Source organism: Pan paniscus, chromosome 3 (assembly GCF_029289425.2).
Source record: "Pan paniscus chromosome 3, NHGRI_mPanPan1-v2.0_pri, whole genome shotgun sequence".
NCBI classification, from domain to species: domain Eukaryota; kingdom Metazoa; phylum Chordata; class Mammalia; order Primates; family Hominidae; genus Pan; species Pan paniscus.
The window spans coordinates 51,516,694-51,537,158 of NC_073252.2; the positions used below are offsets into that span (position 1 = coordinate 51,516,694).

The window sequence follows — 20,465 nt, forward strand, 5'->3', positions numbered from 1 at the left end:
TCTTGATACTAGTTTTTAACAATTTAAGAAAATTATCCCATAGACCGAAATTCTAATAACTTTTATAACTTGCTGAGTAATCTTGGAACTTGGCCTTAAACCAAAATGAGCCTAGGGATAAAATTCTGCTAGCTTTTTTACAGAGGGTTGCAGCATAGGTCTATTTTGTTGTATTAATCAAGTGATGTAATTTTTCATGACAAGCATTAAATTTAGGTGATAGGAGTTGGGACCATTTTAAAGCAACATCAAGTTGTGCTTGTGAAGGCCTTCAAAGATTTGAAATTCTGAAATTCATATGAAACTTTCAAAGGAAATTATCCAGGACAACTATGTCTCACGGGGTTGTTATGAAGACTGAATGAGGTACAGAGTATAAGGGAGTCATTGTTCTTGATTGGAGCATTGCCAGATATGCCCAATATATCATTTGATATAGTCCCTATAACAGTCCTGGGGCATTAGCTACTCTCAGTGCACAGGGTTCTAGTTAAGAGTTCTCTGTGGCTCATTTGGGGACAGAATCTCTATTACATATTGTGGTATCATAATATTAGGTTGAGACATACAAAACTATTGATATTGGACTATTTTTAACCTATCAAATCATCAATTTCATGTAGTTGAATGTAATAACATATTCCAAATATAGTCTCCTTCCACCACTCCCAGTACATTTCTTCAAAAGCAGTCTATGAGGCATTTTAAATTCTAAATGGGAACTCATTTTCTGCCACTATTCCTCAAGATCCCTAAATTTTATGGCCATGACATTTCCAGTCTCAGAAGCATTTTTATAGACAATCTTAACAATTCTTAGATTAATTCCTGGTACAGCTTCTCTGCACTCTAGAGAAGTGAACTCCAGGGCAGAGAGTCTGCTCTAAGGCAACGGATAATAACAGGAAATTGTGAGGATTGGAAGTTTACATTAAGCTCCTGGCAGCATCTCAGCAACTTCCAGGATTGGTTGTGGCATCCCTTCCCCAGATTTTCTATAAACATGCTTTCTCAAGTCTTGCTGAGTTTGCAAACCTGCCAACAGAGCCCTGCTGGTCACTGTTATTGGCAGTTATTTGTTTTATCAGAAGGGAAAGGCACACAAATGCACAGGCTTGCAGAATGCAAAGACCAGCTGGGTAGAGCTCCATTTTGACTCTGATTTTTCCCTTCATGAGCCTATAAACTCTTGTTTGGAGCTTTGGTCTTTTCCAGGGTCAGTGATGGATGCTCAAATATTTGCATGTGCACAGAAGGACATAAGCCACCCTCATACTATATCATGTCTCTTTAGAAGTTTTGATAATAAATACAAAAATCATCTTATATGGCACATGGAAATTTTAATTATTCCTCTTTGTCTCAGAATTTCAACTGATTGCCAAAGAAGACCTATGATAATCTGGAAACATATAATTTATTCAGCATCTTACTCTGAACACAGTTAATGAGTGTCTCAGATTCACCCTCATTAGAAGGGTTTTCTCCAGAAGACCGCTTCAAATTTAGAATGAATTTTGGCATCTTAATGGCAATGTCTATATTCATAAGAGATATAATCTAAAAAGAACATAGGAAAACAAAAAACCAACCAGACTGTCATTTATTAATACAAATTTATATAGTGGCATATACTATTGGAGAAATCAGAAATTCATAACACACAAATTCATATTGGAAATACAAAAATCATGTGAGAGTCAAGAAATCAGGTTGACAGCACCACAAATGTTTACTCAGTCTGAGCAGGTGTGTAGTATCCAAGAATAACAAATACCTATAGCAGACTGAGACTGAATATCATAAGACTGTGCAAACACATTCCAACACTATTTCCCACCCAACAATAGAATCTGCAGGAGTCCTCTAGGAGGGCTGGGGTAAAATAAAAGGGCAGCAAAGCAGAAAAAATGGTATAGACCATTCTTTCTTTTAACCTTCACAGCCAGCATATAAAAGCAAGTAGTAACCACTGAGAGTTGTTTGTTCCTTCTCACTTGAAGGCAAGATATAAAAGGTTAGTAAAACACACACAAGGCATTAGTGAGCAAATCAGAGAAATTGAAAGCAGAGCTTTGACTGAAATATAATCCACATTAGTCATCAAATTACTTGATTCCTATAATGAAGTATGAAACAAACCAAATGAATATTTCTACATCAAAGGGGTATATCTCATCTCCACATCTCTTAACACTATTTAACAAGTGTGCATCCACTAGAGAAGTACTGGCATTCAATAACGTACATTTAGTGGGGTGAAAGGCAGAAAGAAAGGGAGGCAGAAATACTGCAAGGGCTTTCCTTTCACACACAGTTTCCTATCTCACTCTTGCCCTTGTCATTTCAGACCTTGTACGTGGCGGTTGCTGGGAGCACTCTGGGGCTCAGTCTTTAGTCCTTCCCACTCTAGCTTCATTCTGCCACCTCTGTACTCTTCCCATGCAATGTCCTATTCAGCAGTAATGGAAGGGGTGTGCAAGAAGAATATGTGGGCAAATGGAAAGGTGCTGCTTTAACGTGTAAGCATTCTGGCACTTGGAGCAGTTACACAGTTACAAATAATGGGCCAAATGGAAATTCGCTCTACAAATTAGCATTCACTCTCTAGGTTGTTCTGGAGATTCTGTGCCTGGCTGATCAGCTCTCCAGCCATGAGATACCAATTCTGGGTGTCCATGAGGCTGATACAGGAGTTCTGCCCTGAATTGCCCAAGCTGGTCTTAAGTAGCACCTGACCAGTCAGGAGTTTCAGACTCTGGGCTCACCCCAACTCATTCTCTCCTGAAAACCTGACACTCATCTCAGAATGCTAAATTAGATTTTGCTCTAAATCTCCTGTTCTGGATGCCAATTCATAGTCTCATCTCCTGCTGATACATTTTTATGAATTTTCTGCTCATGCTTCCTTAGGACCACCGCCAGAGTCATGCCTTTGTAAAGCAGTGTTTCTTTCCTCCAAGAAAAGGTTATCTCATAATCCAAGTAGAGAAGATAATTGTTTTCCTCTCTCCTCCCTTGTGATATTGCCACCATACTCTCTCACTTCCCCTTCCTAAATTTACTCCCCATCATTCACCCATGACACCATTCATTCATTCAACAAACATTTCTGGAGTGCTTGTTACATGCAAGGCACTGTTGAAGAATGAAAGGCGCGGCTCACAAAGGTCCTACTTTCAAGGAGCTTGGAGTCTCACAGAGCTGCCTAGAACCTTTCACAGTTCATCCTTTCTAGCTTTTAGTAGCGAAATGTTACTAGTTTGGAATGTTCTCAAAGAGCTTGAGTCATTCTCATACAAATATTACACAATGTGAAGGCTCTGTTATTTGCTTGGTGAATATGGTGTGCCATGCATCAGAAGAGGACATGTCTTTTACTCTCGAATAATGAAATTGTGCCTCCAATTCAAAACAACATGGCATGCATGCTTATGTTTCCGCCAATAAGGCAGAAACAGAAGAGAAACAAAAGCAAGCTGTGTGTAGCCTACACAAAATAGTTAAGCTGATACTTGAACACTAAATTATTTTAGAGCCATGTGTTCATGGCCTTGTCATGTGCTGATATGGTAAAAATAATTGCCTGAGCTACCAGAAAAGAACCCCTCAAAGAGAAATCCCTGAAATACTGCACCAGGAATAGTGCCTCTGTCTGCTGTGTCACACACAGCAAGGAGAACCAGCATGTATCTGTTAAGTCTGATTTCACCCCAACCTGGGCTTTCTCCTAATTTGCCTTATTCAAATGAATCACTTACTTTCCCGAAGCACTAACAGAATAAAAAACCATACCTAGCAAAGCACATGGGATTGTCTGTTACAGGAACGGGCAAAGACCGGAGTAGGAGGAAACGGTGGTGGGTTTTCTTTAAAGCATTTATGGCAATGTTGAATTAAAAGGCCGTAGTACGTTGATCCTGTTTTGCAGCATCCTTGGTCAGGGAGGGATGTCTCAGTGCCATGTAAACTAGTTGGGAACAAAGACACCTCCCTGGGGTGAAGGGCATCACTAATGTGCTCTGATACGCCTGCCAGGCCCCTCCTTAACTCGGGTTTCAGTCTCCCCCTTTGTAGGAGGGAGTTCTCTGTGGCTGAGGAGGCGGAGGCTCCCGTGGTTTTCAGAGGATTTTACTTAAGCACACTGAAATCCCCAGGTAAAAAGGGCTCTGGAAAAGCAAAGTACAATTAGAGGCCAAGGAGCATACGCTGTCAAGTGAAAATCATGAGCAAATATATGTGTTGTGTCGATTAGCAGAATTTTTAATGGAATCTGGGTGTCAGCAGTTCATACTCTGCTGTCTGGGGACTCAGGAAAAGCCCTGTAGGAGAAAGCTGGGGCTGGGGGAGGGAACCAAAGGCCCGTACCTACTTCTTCTCTCTGAGATCTGCCATGGTACACTACCCAGTCCTCTCATCTCCATCTGCTAACCTAATTGTTCAACTCCTGTCCTGATACTAAAGTACTTGTTTTCTAAGACCAGCCTTACAGAAGGAGCTGTGTACAGTTGTTGACACTATTAAAGGGATCTACGGAAATAACTGTAATACTCCGGGGGTCTCTGTGGTTCTTTGCTGAATGAGGTAGCTCAGTTGTGAGTTGATGCATGTGATGTGTGCCGTCTGCCACTCAAAGCTATAGTTTTCCCTTTTTTATCTGCGAGATTATAAAAATACCAGTATTTCCCCCCATTTTATAAAAATGATTTTAGAAAAAAATACACATAGGTCTCCTCCATTAAACTTCTGTTCCATCTTGTAAATTGTTGTGAACTCTGACTTCTAGATTCAGTCTTTTGACTTTAGCACCTTTGAACGTGTAAGCCGCCTCGGGCTCACTCAGGATGTTGACGTTCCGCACAGTGCAGTACTGTCTATTCACGTTCTTCTCCACCCGGTCCGGGTGCCTCTTAGGCACTTCTACCTTGGTATTCAGAGGATATTCTTCCAAAATGTCCTCTGCGGGCTTCTTCTTCCTCTGTTTCTGGCATTTCCTGTTGATAAAACAAGCCACCAAAAACACCAGAAGTAGAAGCATGATTGCAGCCAGGGCGCTGCCAATGGATGCCCCAGTCTGTGACAGGGACGCAGCTACCGCCAGCTCTTGCATCTCCAGATTCAGGGACTTCATATTGGTGCCATTCTTGACTTGGTCTCCTTCATTGTCATAGATGAGGGAATCATCAAGGATCAGCTGGCCATTGGGTTCTACCAGGTCCCTTCGGTTGCGTCTGAGTGGAGCTGTGAGAGAGCGCTGGACCCGGGGCCCTGAGATGGTGTCAGGGCCAATGATGTAGATGACCTGGAGATACCACTGGTGTCCTGCTTCCACCTGCAGGGGGACAAACCGAACATGTTGTTGTTGCCCACAGACCACCTCTGAAGAAAGGAAATGGAAGGATAATTGCCACTATATGCCTTGATAGATAACTGATTTCCAGAAAAGCATTAGCAATGGTTGGTGTCTACTAATACAGAGAACTGAACCAGATATGGGTTCTATTTTATTTCCAAATTAAGATGATCTTGAGTCAGCTATTCGGATTCTTTTTTGTTTCCCTATGTGTACATGGAATAGCCTAAGAAATTATGTTTCATGGTCTCTTTAGCTAAGTGAATGCTTATATTTGTCTGTCTTTATTGATAGCAGTGAAATAATAGCATTAAAAACCACATTTATTTACAGTGACCTTCAATTATGTGTTATGCCAATTTACTATTTATTGGTGAACTTCAGCGAAAATGGAGTCATTCAACAAAATATTCACTAAACATATACTCTGTGCATAATACACAGATACGTGACAAACATTTTCTAAACACTTTCTCGATCAGGCTATATCATCAAGTATTTTATCTCCCCCTCATCTTCCTCCATTAAAATGCTTCATGGTTTCGAAATAACTTCTGAAGCATGATAATAGTTCTGAAGGGTCATAGATTAATATTTAGAGACAAAAAAAGTGAAATTTGTCTTGAAAGTTCATGTTCATTGCTAAGACTTAAGGTATTTGTGTTTATCAAACAGTAATTCTTGCTATTCTAAATTGCTGTATTGTATTATGATTTTTTAAATGTTTTTCATATGTCTGTGAAAATCAGCTGGGCTAGCATAGAACCAAAAAGGGATGCAATATAAAAGAACTTAGGAAAAACTGGAGTGTCATATGCAGCCATGATGTGCACAATGACAAGTGACTATATGCAAAGTCAATAATTGTATCATTGTTTTGGTCTACTGGGGATACATGTGAAAACTTTGGGTGGGTGATAAGCTTAACAATAAGAAAAGATCTGCCACCAAGAATGGCAGAATGTTGAAGAATCCAGAGATGTTGCAGTCCTCCTCCTTTTTTTTTTCAAGCTTTAAAGTAGACTTGGTCTTAAGCTTCTGTTCTTCTCACCAAACTCACCTTATAGAGTGCATCTACTTTTAGAGTAAATCCATCCACACCTGGCATGTTACTGACCACATGGAAATCAGGCAACTCAGAGGCAAAGTGAGCCTCAAAAGGCACATCATGGAAGTACTTATCAGTTACCTCTGGCTGATTGCGGTCCTAGGATTTCAGAAAAAAGAAATGCAAGATTTAGAAAGATGGTTCCACTATATTGGTAGGTGGCAGTGACTGGGAGGAGAAAAGTACTCATCACTCCTGGCTTTAGGTTGAGTTGAGAGAGTATGTGCTGTGAAGCCCTCTCCATAAGTCAGTGGCTGCCTGATATGGTTTGGCTGTGTCCCCACCAAATCTTATCTTGAATTATAGTTCCCATAATCCCCATGTGTCATGGGAGAGACCCAATAGGAAGTAATTGAATCATGGCGACATTTACCTCTATGATGTTCTTGTGATAGTGAGTGGGTTCTCATGAGATCTGATTTTTTTTTTTTTTTTAGATGGAGTCTTGCTCTGTCACCCAGGCTGAAGTGCAATGGCACGATCTCGGCTCACTGCAGGCTCCACCTCCTGGGTTCATGCCATTCTCCTGCCTCAGCCTCCAGAGTAGCTGGGACTACAGGAGCCCACCACTATACCTGGCTAATTTTTTTGTATTTTTAGTAAAGACGGAGTTTCACTCTGTTAGCTAGGATGGTCTCAATCTCCTGACCTCGTGATCCGCCCACCTCGGCCTCCCAAAGTGCTGGGATTACAGGCTTGAGCTACCGCACCCGGCCCTCTGATGGTTTTTTAAGAGGCTTTTTCCCCTTTGCTTGGCACTTCTTGCTGCCCCTATGTGAAGAAGGACGTATTTGCTTCCCCTTCCGCTATGATTGTAAGAGGCCTCCCCAGCCATGCTGAACTGTAAGTCAATGAAACCTCTTTCCTTTATAAATTACCCAGTTACAGGCATGTCATTAGCAACATGAGAACAGACTAATACACTAACTCTGGGAACCCACTGTCCTTTTCAAAAAGGACATGTGGTGGCTTTTGTGATCTCAAAATGCAAAAAGTGGGATATTCTAGCCCAATACTTCTCAAGTTATTTGGTCTCAGGACCCTTTACACATTTACAAATCAAGGACCCCAGAGAGTTTTTGTTTATGTGACTTATATCTATCAACATTTACTCGGTTAAAAATTAAACCTGAAAAAATTTTAAGTGTTTACTTATTAATTCATTTTAAACTGACAATAAGAAACTCATTACATGTTAACTTAAGTAAGATATTTTTTAGTGAAAATACCTAAATTCATTCCCTTCCCCAATAAAGAGAGCTGGCAATGTTTTACATTTTTGTAATCTCAGGGAAAAAACTGGATTCTCATAACTGCTTCTGAATTCCATCAGTTGTGATATGCTGTTTTGTTTAAAGTGTATGAAGAAAATCTGGCCTCATAAAGCTATGTAGTTAATAGCTTTTTCAAATAATTATGGCTTTTTTTTTCTTTTTTTTTTTGAGATAGGGTTTCGCTCTGTTGCCCAGGCTGGAGTGCAGTGGTGCAATCTTGGCTCACTGCATCCTTGACCTCCCAGTCTCAAGTGATTTTCTCACCTCAGCCTCCCAAGTAGCTGTGGCTACAAGTGCATGCCACCAAGCCCAGCTAATTTTCAAATCTTTTTTTGTAGATATGGGGTCTCCTTATGTTTCTCAGGCTTGTCTCAAACTCCTAAGCTTAAGTGATTCTCCCACCTCAGTGTCCCAGAATGTTGATATTACAGGCATGAGCCACCACGCCCTGCCTCTTTTTTGATACTAAATCAAAACTTGGTGAGTGGTTATTTTTTAAAGATTCGTTACAATGTGGAATCTGAAATTTTATTGATAAACTTTTTAAACTCTCTAAACTCATGAGGGAATAAGTATGAAAAAAAGAGTCATCATCATATTATTTTGAAAGTAATTTTGACTCTGTAGACTCCCTGAAAGAGTATGGGGACACTCCAGGTCTCTGAACCATACTCTGAGAAACATTGGCCGAGAGTTTCCTTTTCCGAGGACATCAATGGAAGTTTGTCTTGTTACTCACCGTAACCACCACCTATGTACTAGTATTTAGCTGATCTGAAAGAAACAACAACACAAACATATATAGAGAAGAAAATATCAAGAGTGAGCTCCATCTACTTTAGGCAGAAGTCATAGCTGGGGAAATCTGCTCAAGTGTCTGCTCTTTAACACTAATAGTGAGAACTTAGCATACCAACAGCAGGAATCTGTGTTTTAGGTGTTTGTTTGGCTGAATGCATCCATACTGGGGCCCTTCATTGTAGATTGTCCCCGTGGGATCAAAGAAAGGCACATAACCATCCTTGCCCGTACAAAGATAGACTTTCTCCAGCTGGAGTTTGTAAGCAGAATTAAGATTTTGTTCTGGATTCCAAAGTACTCGGCCATAAAGGATTTGACCTGAAAAGATTGAAAGGTATTAATTAGGTCAGACTTGAAGATGAAAGAAAAACAAATGTCAAGGGTTGAAAGGGGTTAAACATGCTCCCTTAAGAGTGAAAAGCACTTTTCTATGAAGAGCTCCATGATTCCATGTGCCCCTAAAATACTCATTCATTTATTGCTTCTTTTTTATTCTTATTTTCTTTTTTTCTCTGAGTTTTCTTGCTAGGGAATATTTATGGCTTCTTTTTTTCAATAAGCATTAATTAAGCATTTAAGGGAAGCAAAGTATTCTGTTATGCACGGGGGATACCAAGGTGTGTGAGATGCAGTTGAGAGGATGGAAACAAACTCAGAGTGATTGACTAAAATAGGCTCATATTTATCAAACTCATACTATTTGCCAGATACTGTACCAAGTCCTCTCATGTAATAACTCACGTAGTGCTCACAATTTTGCAGATGAGAAACCTGAGGCACTGAGTGGGGCTAAGTGATTTGCTGAAGGTCACAAAGCAAGCAAACGGTGAGGGTGGGATTCCAAGTCAAGGTACTATGCTCTCAAACCAAACCACCACAATACTTTATTAATCACCCAAATGCTATACTGTTACATTGCACAATAGAGGAAGGTATGTCATGTTAAGAGAGCATGAAACCAGGTACAGAAATCTGCCTAGGGAATGGTATGAAGGGTTTCAAGAGACATGATATTTGAGCGGTATCCTGAAACACAAGTAGGCATTTGTCAGACAGTGCATTTGGGGTGGGAGTGAGAGGCAGGAGAGAACATTCTAGGCGAAAAAAAAAAAAAAAGAAAATCCATGTACAAAATACTGAATGCTTCAAGGATGTAAGCCCTAGTGTAGGCCGTTTCCTATGTGTCGGCTATGGCACCAAGCTCTTTACATGCAACTAACTTACTTAATCCTCCCAAGAGCCCAAAAGATAAGCTTCAATTATTATTCCCATTTTTAAGTAACTTATCCAAGGTTCCACAGCAATGATGCAGTGGGAGGAGGATTTTGGAATTAGCACAAATCTGGCTAATTCCAAATGCTCATCCCAAACATTTACTATGTGATGCTAAGTAAGTCAGTGTGACAAGAGTGGAGGGTGTGTAGAAGCTCTGGCAGGAGAGGCTCCTGGGGAGATAGACAAACCGTGCTGAGGAGGCTGGACTTGAATATATAAGTAATAAGAAACACTGGAGGGTTTTAAGCGGAAAGGTAGTAACACACTTGGGCCTTAGAAACATGGCAAATGGGTCAAGGACAAAGAGACTTAAGTCACAGAGACCTGGTAGGGGCTATTTTAATCCTCTAGTGAGAGATAGGCACCTAAAATATAGCTGTGAGGCAAGAGGATGAACTCAAGAAATGTCTAGGAGTCAGACTCCACTCATCTTAATGATAGATGGGACGTAGGATGTAGGAAGGGGAAGTTGAGGATAACCCTGAGATTTTTGGTTGGGGCACATAGAGGATGGTGATGCAGTCAGTAGGGTAGCAGATGTGGGAGGAGCATGCTTGGAAGGAGACAAGTCCAGACTTGAGCATCTCTAGGTGTCTGAAAGACATGCTGCTTGGAGAGCTTCAGTAGTTTCATATCTGCATGTGGAAACGTAGAAATGAAGCTCGGAGAGATCCAGGATGAGGTCAAATCCTATGGAATGGCTGCAGAACAGTAGGAGTGTAAGAAGTTCAGAGTAAAGGATGGCCCAAGCCATGGGGATGACCAGAGGCAGCACTCAGAGTAGGAATAGACTGAGCCAAGCATGGAATCTGGGGACACTAACACGGAAGGGGCAGAGGATGGAGGCCAGGGACAGGAGAGTGAGAAGGAGTCACCTGAGAGGCAAGATGGTGTCGGGTGAGGCTGACGCAAAGGAAACCCAACAGGAAAAAAGTGCCAGAATACATCAATTTGGTGTCATTGACAAGAGAAAGACAGGATAGAATCCAGCCTGCAGTAAACAGATAGAGAAGTGACCGTGAAGTGAGCCATTTTCAGCAGAGAAAGCATGATGGAGAACGCACATGTTTGGCATCCTTTTGAGACTGGGAGGCAATGGGATTTGAGGAAATAACTGACCCAGAGTTAGACAATGTGCTAGAATCTGGTCGGAAATGCCAGTATTCTTACTACTCAGACCAGTGCTTTCCCATGGCATCACACTGCCAATCATTATAGTGCCAAGTGTGTGATTTGATTTCGAAACAACATGAAATGGGCCTGTACCTAGATTCAGTCCTGGCTGTCCTGGAACCAACCCTGGGGGATCTTTACTGGGGTGGTGACTGAGAGCTTATGAGCAGAGATGCCAGTCCGGTGACTTACCAAAAGCTTCTCATATCCAGGCAGAGCCTCTTTCTGCAGGTGGAGGAAGCAACTCACCTTTTGAAAAGGCTCCTTTGTAATCCATTTCTGCTAGTGACATATCAGATGTATTGGGATCCATTAGGAACACCTTCTCATTATTGCAGAGCTGAAATTCAGTGTTAAGTGAATACACAACTGGCACAGGGCGGTTGGTCTGCTGGAATGCAATGGGTATCAGGAATCTAAATGCAAGGAGAAACAAAGAGCTCTTTGAGAGCAGGGTCAGCTTTGCATATGTAATTTGAGTCACCCTCCCTTCCCCACCCTCCACAGGATTGTACACAGAGCTTTGTTGTGGGCACTAAATATTCACTGAATAAAGGGATGTGTAAGGTAAAAGGACTTTATTTGGTAGTTATTTCTTTTGAACAGAAATAATTAGTCTTAAAAAATAATTAATTACTCTTTAGGCTCTTTGGTATTCTTTGCTTTTTTTGGCCTTTTCATTCTGGGGGCTCCCAAAATTGCCCTTTGACTTCTAAAGTGCTCCCCGCTTTGGAGCCCAGCTAGATTTCTTCCCAGAGCTGCATGCTCTGAGGCTTTGACTCTTTCAACCTGATCAAAACTTTATTTATTGCATGTCCCACTTTCAGGACTTGCTAGGCGATACTCTCTTGCCTTGCTCTGTGTGCCTACCTCCCCAGCCTTCTTCCTGAGCCCCTTCCTTCCGTGTCTCCTTCTGGCAGATAAGCGCTCCCAAGGCTCAGTTCTGGGACCCTTACTGTTCTCCCTCAATAACTTCACCCAAGATGATCTCAGCCTTGTCACTGAGTGCATTTGCTATCTCAAAGGTAGTAATGCCAAATTTAACTATCTAATCCAGATTTCTCCTCTAAGCTCTGAAACACGTATCTGGCTGTCAAATGGTAGCTCTACATGGCTGTCAGATAACCCAAACTCAGTATGCTCTTCCCTTGGAAACTTGCTCTTCCTTCTAGTGTTATTATCTCAGTGAAAGGCAAAAAAAGAGGTGCCAGCACCTTAAGTGTTCTCCCTGGAGTCACTATTAGTTCTGTCTAGGCTATTCTACATCTATCATGCAATGCATGAGCCAGTGTCATTTTCAAAAATTCAAATTTGCTTAATATCCTTCAGTGGTTTCCCATATCCCTTAGAAGGAAGAGCAATATTTTTGCCATGACCGGTAAAGCTCTGGCCTCTGCCTATTTCTACAGCCTCATCTCCAGCTACTCTTCCCCTTCCCTCCATTTCTGGGATCTAGCCAGACTGGCCTTCTTTCAATCTCTGGACCAGCTCTCTACTCCATGATCTCTAGTGCCCCAGGGCTCATTTATTCAGCAAATATTCACTGAGCATATATTATACAGTAGACATCATTCTAGTAATAGGAATTCATCTGTGGACTAAACAGAAAAACATGATCTCAGGGAAGTTATGTTCTAAGGAAATAGTAAGCAAAATAAATAAAAAATAATATAGCATGCTAAAAGGTAACAGGTGATAAGGAGAACAATTAGGCAGAGAAAGGGTAATGCTAGAAGGAGGTTCAACTGGAAATTCTAAATAATATGGTCATGGGTGTAAATTGGTGCAGCCATTATGTAAAACAGTATGGAGCATCCTCAAAAAATTAAAAATAGAACTATTACATGACCCAGCAATCCCTATTCCTGGTATATACCCAAACAAGGGGAAATCAGCATCTTGTAGAGACATCTCCACTCCTAGGTTCATTGTAACATTATTCACAATAGCTAAGATTTGGAAACAACCAGTGTCCATCAATGGATTAATCAATAAAGAAAATGTGGTGTATATATACACAATGAAATAGTCAGTCTTAAAAAAATAAGGAGATCCTGCCATTTGTGACCACATGGATGAACCTGAAAGACATTATACTATGTGAAATTAGCCAGACACAGAAAAATACTGCACAATTTCACTTATATATGGAATCATAAAAAGCTGATTCGGGTGGGAACAAAAAACTCCAAAAGCTGGATACACAGAAACAAAGAGAACGGTGGTTACCAGGAGCGACGAGGAGGGGGATATGGGGAAATGTAAGTCAAAAGGTGCAAAGTTGCAATAATATTATGTACTGGACATTTCCTAAGAGAGTAGATTTCAGGTACTCTTATCATACACACACACGTGTGCATGCAGGTAACTAAGTGAGGAGATGGGTATGTTAATTTGTTTGACTTTAGTAATCATTTCACTATGTGTATCAAACCATAATGTTTTACACCTTAAATATATACCATAAAGAGAGAGAAAGGAAGAAACTCAGTCATGGAAGGCCTCAGTGAGAGGAAAACATGCAAAGGCTTGAAGCAGGCAATGGAGTAAGACATGCGGCTATGTGGAGAGGAAGCCCTCCAGGAAGAGGAAATGGCAAAGGCAAAAAGGTCTGGGGTAAGAGTGTGTGCAATACATTAGAGGAATGACCAGTCAGCCAGGGTGGCTGGAGAACAGTGAGGGAGATAAGATCACAGAGGTAACTTGGGACCAGATCCCATAAAGCCTTACCTGTACTGTCAGGACTTTAGGGTTTATTTAAACTGTGGAGTGTTTTGAAAAAGTGAGGGGTTTGCTGTGTTAAGAAGAAACTACAGGGTGGCTGCAGGGGACTTTGTTAACAGGCTATTTCAATAATTTAGACAAGTGATGATAATGGTTCTGACCAGGGCTTTTGCCAGGTGGGCAGTGAAAATAATTGGATTTTTAATATATTTTAAAGGAGAGGCCTAAAATCCTTGATGACAGTGCCAGAATAAGAGAAATCTCAATGATATTGTTAAGATTTGGGTGTAAGCACCTAGAACAGAGAGATTGACAAAGCTTTTCTGTAAACAGCCAGATAGTAAATATTTTAAACTTTGTGGGCCATATGGGGTACATGCACAGATACATGCTGGCAGGTCTGAGGCACAGATGTAGGTATGATGATAGAAGCTTGCATAAGTTCTCTTCTGATTTCTTCTGTTTCCTCACTCCAACAGGACAGAAAGGTCACCAGGTGAAGGTGACAACAGGGGAGAAGCAGCAAGTTTGTGGGAAGGAATAAAACAGGCGAGAGGAAGAAAAGGCCTACGATAAAATACAACAGCCCTTTATGCTAAAAACTCTCAATAAACTAGGTATTGATGGGACATATCTCAAAATAATAAGAGCTATTTATGACAAACCCATAGCCAATATGATACTGAATGGGCAAAAGCTGGAAGCATTCCCTTTGAAAACCTGCACAAGACAAGGATGCCCTCTCTCACCACTCCTATTCAACGTAGTATTGGAAGTTCTGGCCAGGGCAAGCAGGCAAGGGAAAGAAATAAAGGGTACTCAAATAGGAAGAGAGGAAGTCAAATTGCCTCTGTTTGCAGATGACATGATTGTATATTTAGAAAACCCCATTGTCTCAGCACCAAATCTCCTTAAGCTGATAAGCAACTTCAGCAAAGTCTCAGGATAAATAATCAATGTGCAAAAATCACAAGCATTCCTATACAACAGTAACAGACAAACAGAGAGCCAAATCATGAGTGAACTCCCATTCACAATTTCTACTAAGAGAATAAAATACCTAGGAATCCAACTTACAAGGGATGTGAAGGACCTCTTTAAGGAGAACTACAAACCACTGCTCAAGGAAATAAGAAAGGACACGAACAAATGAAAAAACATTCCATGCTCACGGATAGGAAGAATCAATATTGTGAAAATGGCCATACTGCCCAAAGTAATTTAGATATTCAATGCTATTCCCATCAAGCTACAAACGGACTTTCTTCACAGAATTAGAAAAAACTACTTTAAATTTCATGTGTAACCATAAAAGAACCCGTATACCCAAGACAATCCTAAGCAAAAAGAACAAAGCTGAAGGCATCATGCTACCTGACTTCAAACTATACTACAAGGCTACAGTAACCAAAACAGCATGGTACTTGTACCAAAAGAGATATATAGACCAATGGAACAGAACAGAGGCCTCAGTAATCACGCCACACATCTACAACCATCTGATCTTTGAAAAACCTGATAAAAACAAGCAATGGAGTCCAGTTTCAGTTTTCTGCATTTGGCTAGCCACTTTTCCCAATGCTATTTATTAAATAAAGAATCCTTTCCCCATTGCTTGTATTAAGTCCAAATTCCCTGTATCAGTCTTGATTTTGTATGTGTGTTGTAGTTCTATCGCATCCACATGGAGCTATATAGGGGATCCAAGGTTAAGCCTGGGGGAGTCACCCTGGGAATAATGGGGCATCTGCAAGTAATAATCTCCCTGATGTAAAGCAAGGACCCCCAACTCTGAAGCCTCAGTATCCTCAGCAACATTCTTCCTCTGCCACCTCCCACATTTATGCCACACAGGGCCTGAGGACAGTGTTGGTGTCCTCCTTGATCCTTTTAGCCAGTTTCAAACCATCGTTCCTCTCTCCCCTTAAAAAATCCAGAACCTACCCTGGAGAAACTCTACTTACACATGTGCACCGAGATATATATAAGAATTTTCTTTGTAATAGAGAGAAAGCCAAAGGGAGTGGTCAAATACATTGTGGAATTTTCCTACAATGAATACCTTAATGCAGTGAGCAACAAACTACAGCTACATGAATCGACACAAATGAATCAACAAATGATTCACTGAGTTAAAAAAAAGAGTAGCAGAGATAATTCATGCAGTATGAAACTTATATACAGTGGTTCCCCCCTCATTCATGGGTTTGCTTTCCTCTGTTTCAGTTACCTAAGACCTACCATAGTCCAAAAATATTAAACAAAAAATTCCAGAAATAAACAATTCATAAGTTTTAAATCATATACCATTTTTACTAGCATGATGAAATCTTGTGCCTTTCTGCTCCATCCTGCCTGGAACAGGAATCGTCCCTTTGTTCAGCATCTCCACATTGTATATGCTACCCATTTGTTAGTCACTTAGTAGCTGTCTTGGTTAGCAGATTGAAAAAACATTGTACATATAGGGTTTGGTATTATGTGTGGTTTCAGGCACCCACTGGGGCTCTTGGAACATTTACTCCAAGGATAAGGGGGGACTACTGTCTAGAGTTCAAAAACTTGCAAAACCATGTAGAAGTATACATGAGGTATAACCATAAACCAAAACAATGAATAATAAATACAAATATCAGGTTAGTGGTGACCCTAGTGGGGAAGAGAGAGGGAGTATGATTGGAGAGGGGCATTGAGGGTATTGAAGGAGCACTGGTAATGTTCTGTTTCTTGAGTTTCTTAAGGTGGGTGGTAGATCTGCTATATGATATATATATAGTCTTCAGAATATCTGAAATATTACATAATTTTTAAACATTTAAATGAATTAAAATTCCCCAGCATATCCCATCAGATTATTTTCCCATTGTTCTTCCTTACTGCAGCCAACTACCATTTTCCTGGTCACCTTCCTTCCTTCATTTGGCTAACTATGGTGCTTCCTGGCATTGTTCCTGCCATGAATCTTTGTGACTTAAACATCCATTCAGATGAACTATCAACTACTCCAGACTCCCAGTTCCTTGACTCCCTCACCTCCAAACAGCTTGTTCACCACCCTGCTACAGCTACCTACTCTTCATAGGCCCATTATGCACCATCACCAAAAATCTCATTTCCAGCACCTCGCTCTCTACCACCTCATGTCTTTCCAGCTCCTCTCTTCTTTTCCTCCCACTTCTTAATTACTCAGCCACACCAGGACCTCCCAACCACATTAGCAGAATGCATGGGAAAGGGAGCGCGTGCACTCTCATGGTGGGAATGGACATACATAGTTACATATTTACAAACATGCTGGAAGACAGTTTGGCAGTTTCTTAAAAAGTTAAACATACATCTGTCATATGATCCAGTCACTCCATTTTTAGGTATTTACATAAGAAAACAGAAAACACATGTTTATATAAAGCTCGTACATATAGGTTCATAGAAGCTTTATTTATCATAGCCCCAAACTGGAAACAACTGAAATGTTCATCAGTTGATCACTGATAAACAAACTGTAGTAAATCCATACCATGAAGTCCAACCCAGAAATAACAGGAACAAATACTGATACACCCAACACAGATGAATCAAAATCATCATGCAGAGTGAGATGAGCCAGAGAGAGAGAATTCACATTGTATGATGTCATTTATAAAACACTCTAAAAAAAGCAAACTTATCCATAGTGGCAGAAAACAGATCTGTGGTTATCTGCAGAAAGGGAATGGAGGATGTGAAGGAGGAACTACAAAGGCACACGAGGAATCTTTTTGGAAATGGATATGTTCCCTATCTTGTCTCTATCTTGACTGTGGTGATGTTTCACAAGTGTATACATAGGTAAAAATTTATCGAATTGTACAGTTTAAATATGTACAATTTTATGTTGATAATATGACAATTTAAAAGCAGTTCCACACCGCCTGATCTGCTGCTAGCTGTAACCCTCTAGTATATTTACTCTTTTCCACTGTCTGAGATGGCCCTGTTTCTTTCCTCCTCTCTTCTCAAACCTCGACATTCTTCACTTTCGGCAAATGTAGGGCTTTTCATTTCACAGGGAGAATAGCTTCAATCAGATATCCACTATGTCATCCTTATCCTCCTAGTGTCCCAATTCTCCTTTCACCTGCTTCCATTGATTCACTGCCTGCCTCTTCAGTGGATGAACTCTCTGTGCTTCCAGCTATGGCCAGCCCTTTCCTCATGCCCTGGATCTACTCCCTTGCCCCGCTCAAGTATCTGGCTCTGCAAGCTTTCCCTCTATCCCCTGCATCATCAACTTTCCCCTCGATTGGATTATTCCCACCAGCATACAAGCATCCTGAAATAAAGCAAATAAAACCTGCTGTTCATTTGACTCCTCATCTGTTTCCAGTTATTGCCCCTTTGCTCTGGCATCCTCTATAGCAACTCCTCAAGCACTGTTTATCCCTGCTGTCTCTACTTTCTCGCCTCTCTCTCAAGCTCACCCCAATCAGGCTTGTATCCCCTTTAGTCCACCAAACCTGCTCTTGGCGGAGTTCACCAATGACCTCAGTATTGACGAATCCAATAGCCAATTCTCAGTCTTTTATTTAAAAGCCACATTTCAAATAGTCTTCTTTTAATGTTAATGTCAGATTCTGTCTTGGGCATTTTATCTCAGCAATGTTTTCTATATACTTTGCTCAGCTCCTAGAAAGGTGACCCTAGACTATAAACTGCCTGAGAGCACGGATTACTTTTAATCCTCTGCTCTAGTGTAGTGCTATCACCTCAATGCCTTGACCTGAGCAAAACACATGAGAAGAGCTGAATAAATATGAATGAATGAATGAATGAATGAATGAATATACAGCACAATACAGTCTCAGGTCTGAGGTGAATATGGGCTCATGTACGGTTGAGTCTCATTATTCACAATTGTTATGCTCTATAAAGTCTCCACGAATAATGAATTAGTGGATATTGAGCCATAGCTACTAGAAGAAATATAGGGTTAGATTCCTATGAGCCTCTGTTCACAACATTTATATCAACCAATTAACATATAACCTTGTTTTATGTCTGTTTCTGTGTAAAGACCCCTTATTTAATATATATTGTTGATTCATTTCTATTGAACTCATGGTTATCATAAGGCACATTACAGCCTTCTGATGCTTAGAAATACTAGAAAACACTTTGGCATTATACTTGGGAGCCATTCTAAATGGAGAAATCATCAACAAAAGGCACAAAAATGCAAAAAACATGGCACTGAATAGACTGTGCATAGGATGCTTGTTTGGAGTATGAGAGCTGCAACAAGAAGGCAGAGTATCACCGGGTTTGACTTCAGCTGGGGATGTGTGTGTTAAGTGACTCAAATGTTTTGTGACTCTGCTGTGCATGTCAGTGAATGACTATGAAAGCAGCATGTTGATTTGGGGGTTACAAATAAATTTTAGTGAGTAGGAGAATTCACAAATAAGGAATCAACAAATAATGAGGATTGACTATATTTTCCTACCTTTCTGGGGCATGTGCAGTGCAGGCCAAAGGCTTCTCTCCTGGGTCAACCCATGGCTGTGTGGGCTGCACTGTGCAAGGGATCAGGTAGATGGTGTACTCTCCCGAGTAGTCCTTCCTGGAAACATGCAGAGCAGACTGTGATCGTAGGGAACAACTGATAGGTTGCTGGCTTACCCAGAAAGACATGGCCTTCACTAAACAGTTTTCAGGTGGTATTTGTGTCCAGCAGCTAAGAACTTTACAAGTCTGCAAACACCATTTTCGGGAACTCATCTTCAATTATCCTAACCTTCAGAGTATTATCCAGAGGTGTTAAATAGAGCTACTTTCATGTATTCAGGTATTCAGGTCCTTCTTATGAGGAAAGCTAAGAAAGGCAGACTACATATGAAAACATAGAAGGCTCAGGTGATGACAGAACAGAATTGGCCATTTCCTTTGGATTTCATGAGACTTGTTTGACAATTTCTGTTTAGTGTTTCTTGATGACAGATACCCTATTCAATGCATTCCCAAATGGAAAAGCAGCTTTTATTTCTGAAGATGTGATACTGTCAGGTGCTGCTGTGACACAGGAGGTAGCAAATGCCTCAGGATTCCAGGACACCACTCCAGAGCATATGGAAGCAGCACCCTGCAGAAAGTCCCTGCACCCGTTTCACTCACACTCAATTTTGAGGTTCCCCTTTCAAACTCTATAGCCTCATCCCTTTATAAAGTCGAAGAACAAGATCACTTCTCATTAGAGACCACTCACGGGGACTTGGGGACTTCCCTGTTTATGGGGGGCCCAGGATTCTCCAGTTCATGACTCTGTGAGCAGGAAGCCTTTGGACCTCTCTCCTATTTCATCTCCCACACTTCTCACTGGGTGGCAGCTCCAACCCTGTCAGGTGGCCTGGAAGGCAGCCAAGCATTCAGAAGCTTCAGGAACCTTCTTCAAGGGCCTTGGGAGTCTGTCATCCATTGAATGGAGAGCATAGGGCTTGAATCTTCATTATAACTGTTTGTGAGGGATCTGTGAACAGTTCTCATAAATGCTGTGCTTGTTTTGACCATTTTGGGATACTTATCTATCAGTAAATTGACAGCAAAGATTTGGTTAAAAACAATAATAAAACTTTTATGTCACATCCTGGGGTCAGTGTAGTGGACTGGCACAGGCTGAAAACTGGGAACCAGTAGAACCTCAGCTTGCCTCTGCCATGGCTGCATGACTTTAACAAAGCATGAGGACTTTCAGGGCCGTTGTTTCTAAGCTCCTTCCCATTCT

At 41.0% G+C, this 20,465-nt stretch overlaps 1 protein-coding gene across 2 annotated transcripts in view; it reads right to left on the reverse strand.

Annotated features, from left to right (window-relative positions):
* Positions 1–1,586: 1,586 nt before the first annotated feature.
* FRAS1 (Fraser extracellular matrix complex subunit 1) overlaps positions 1,587–20,465 on the reverse strand; it is a 490,598-nt gene continuing 471,719 nt past the window's right edge. For both annotated transcript variants that reach the window (XM_008957670.5, XM_003832280.6), the window contains 5 exons: positions 19,191–19,307; positions 11,234–11,400; positions 8,649–8,854; positions 6,414–6,560; positions 1,587–5,332 (listed from right to left, as the gene is read on the reverse strand). In XM_008957670.5, coding sequence (XP_008955918.2) covers positions 4,739–5,332; positions 6,414–6,560; positions 8,649–8,854; positions 11,234–11,400; positions 19,191–19,307 — 1,231 coding nt within the window. In that variant the 3' untranslated portion in view covers positions 1,587–4,738. The remainder of the gene's footprint in view (positions 5,333–6,413; positions 6,561–8,648; positions 8,855–11,233; positions 11,401–19,190; positions 19,308–20,465) is intronic.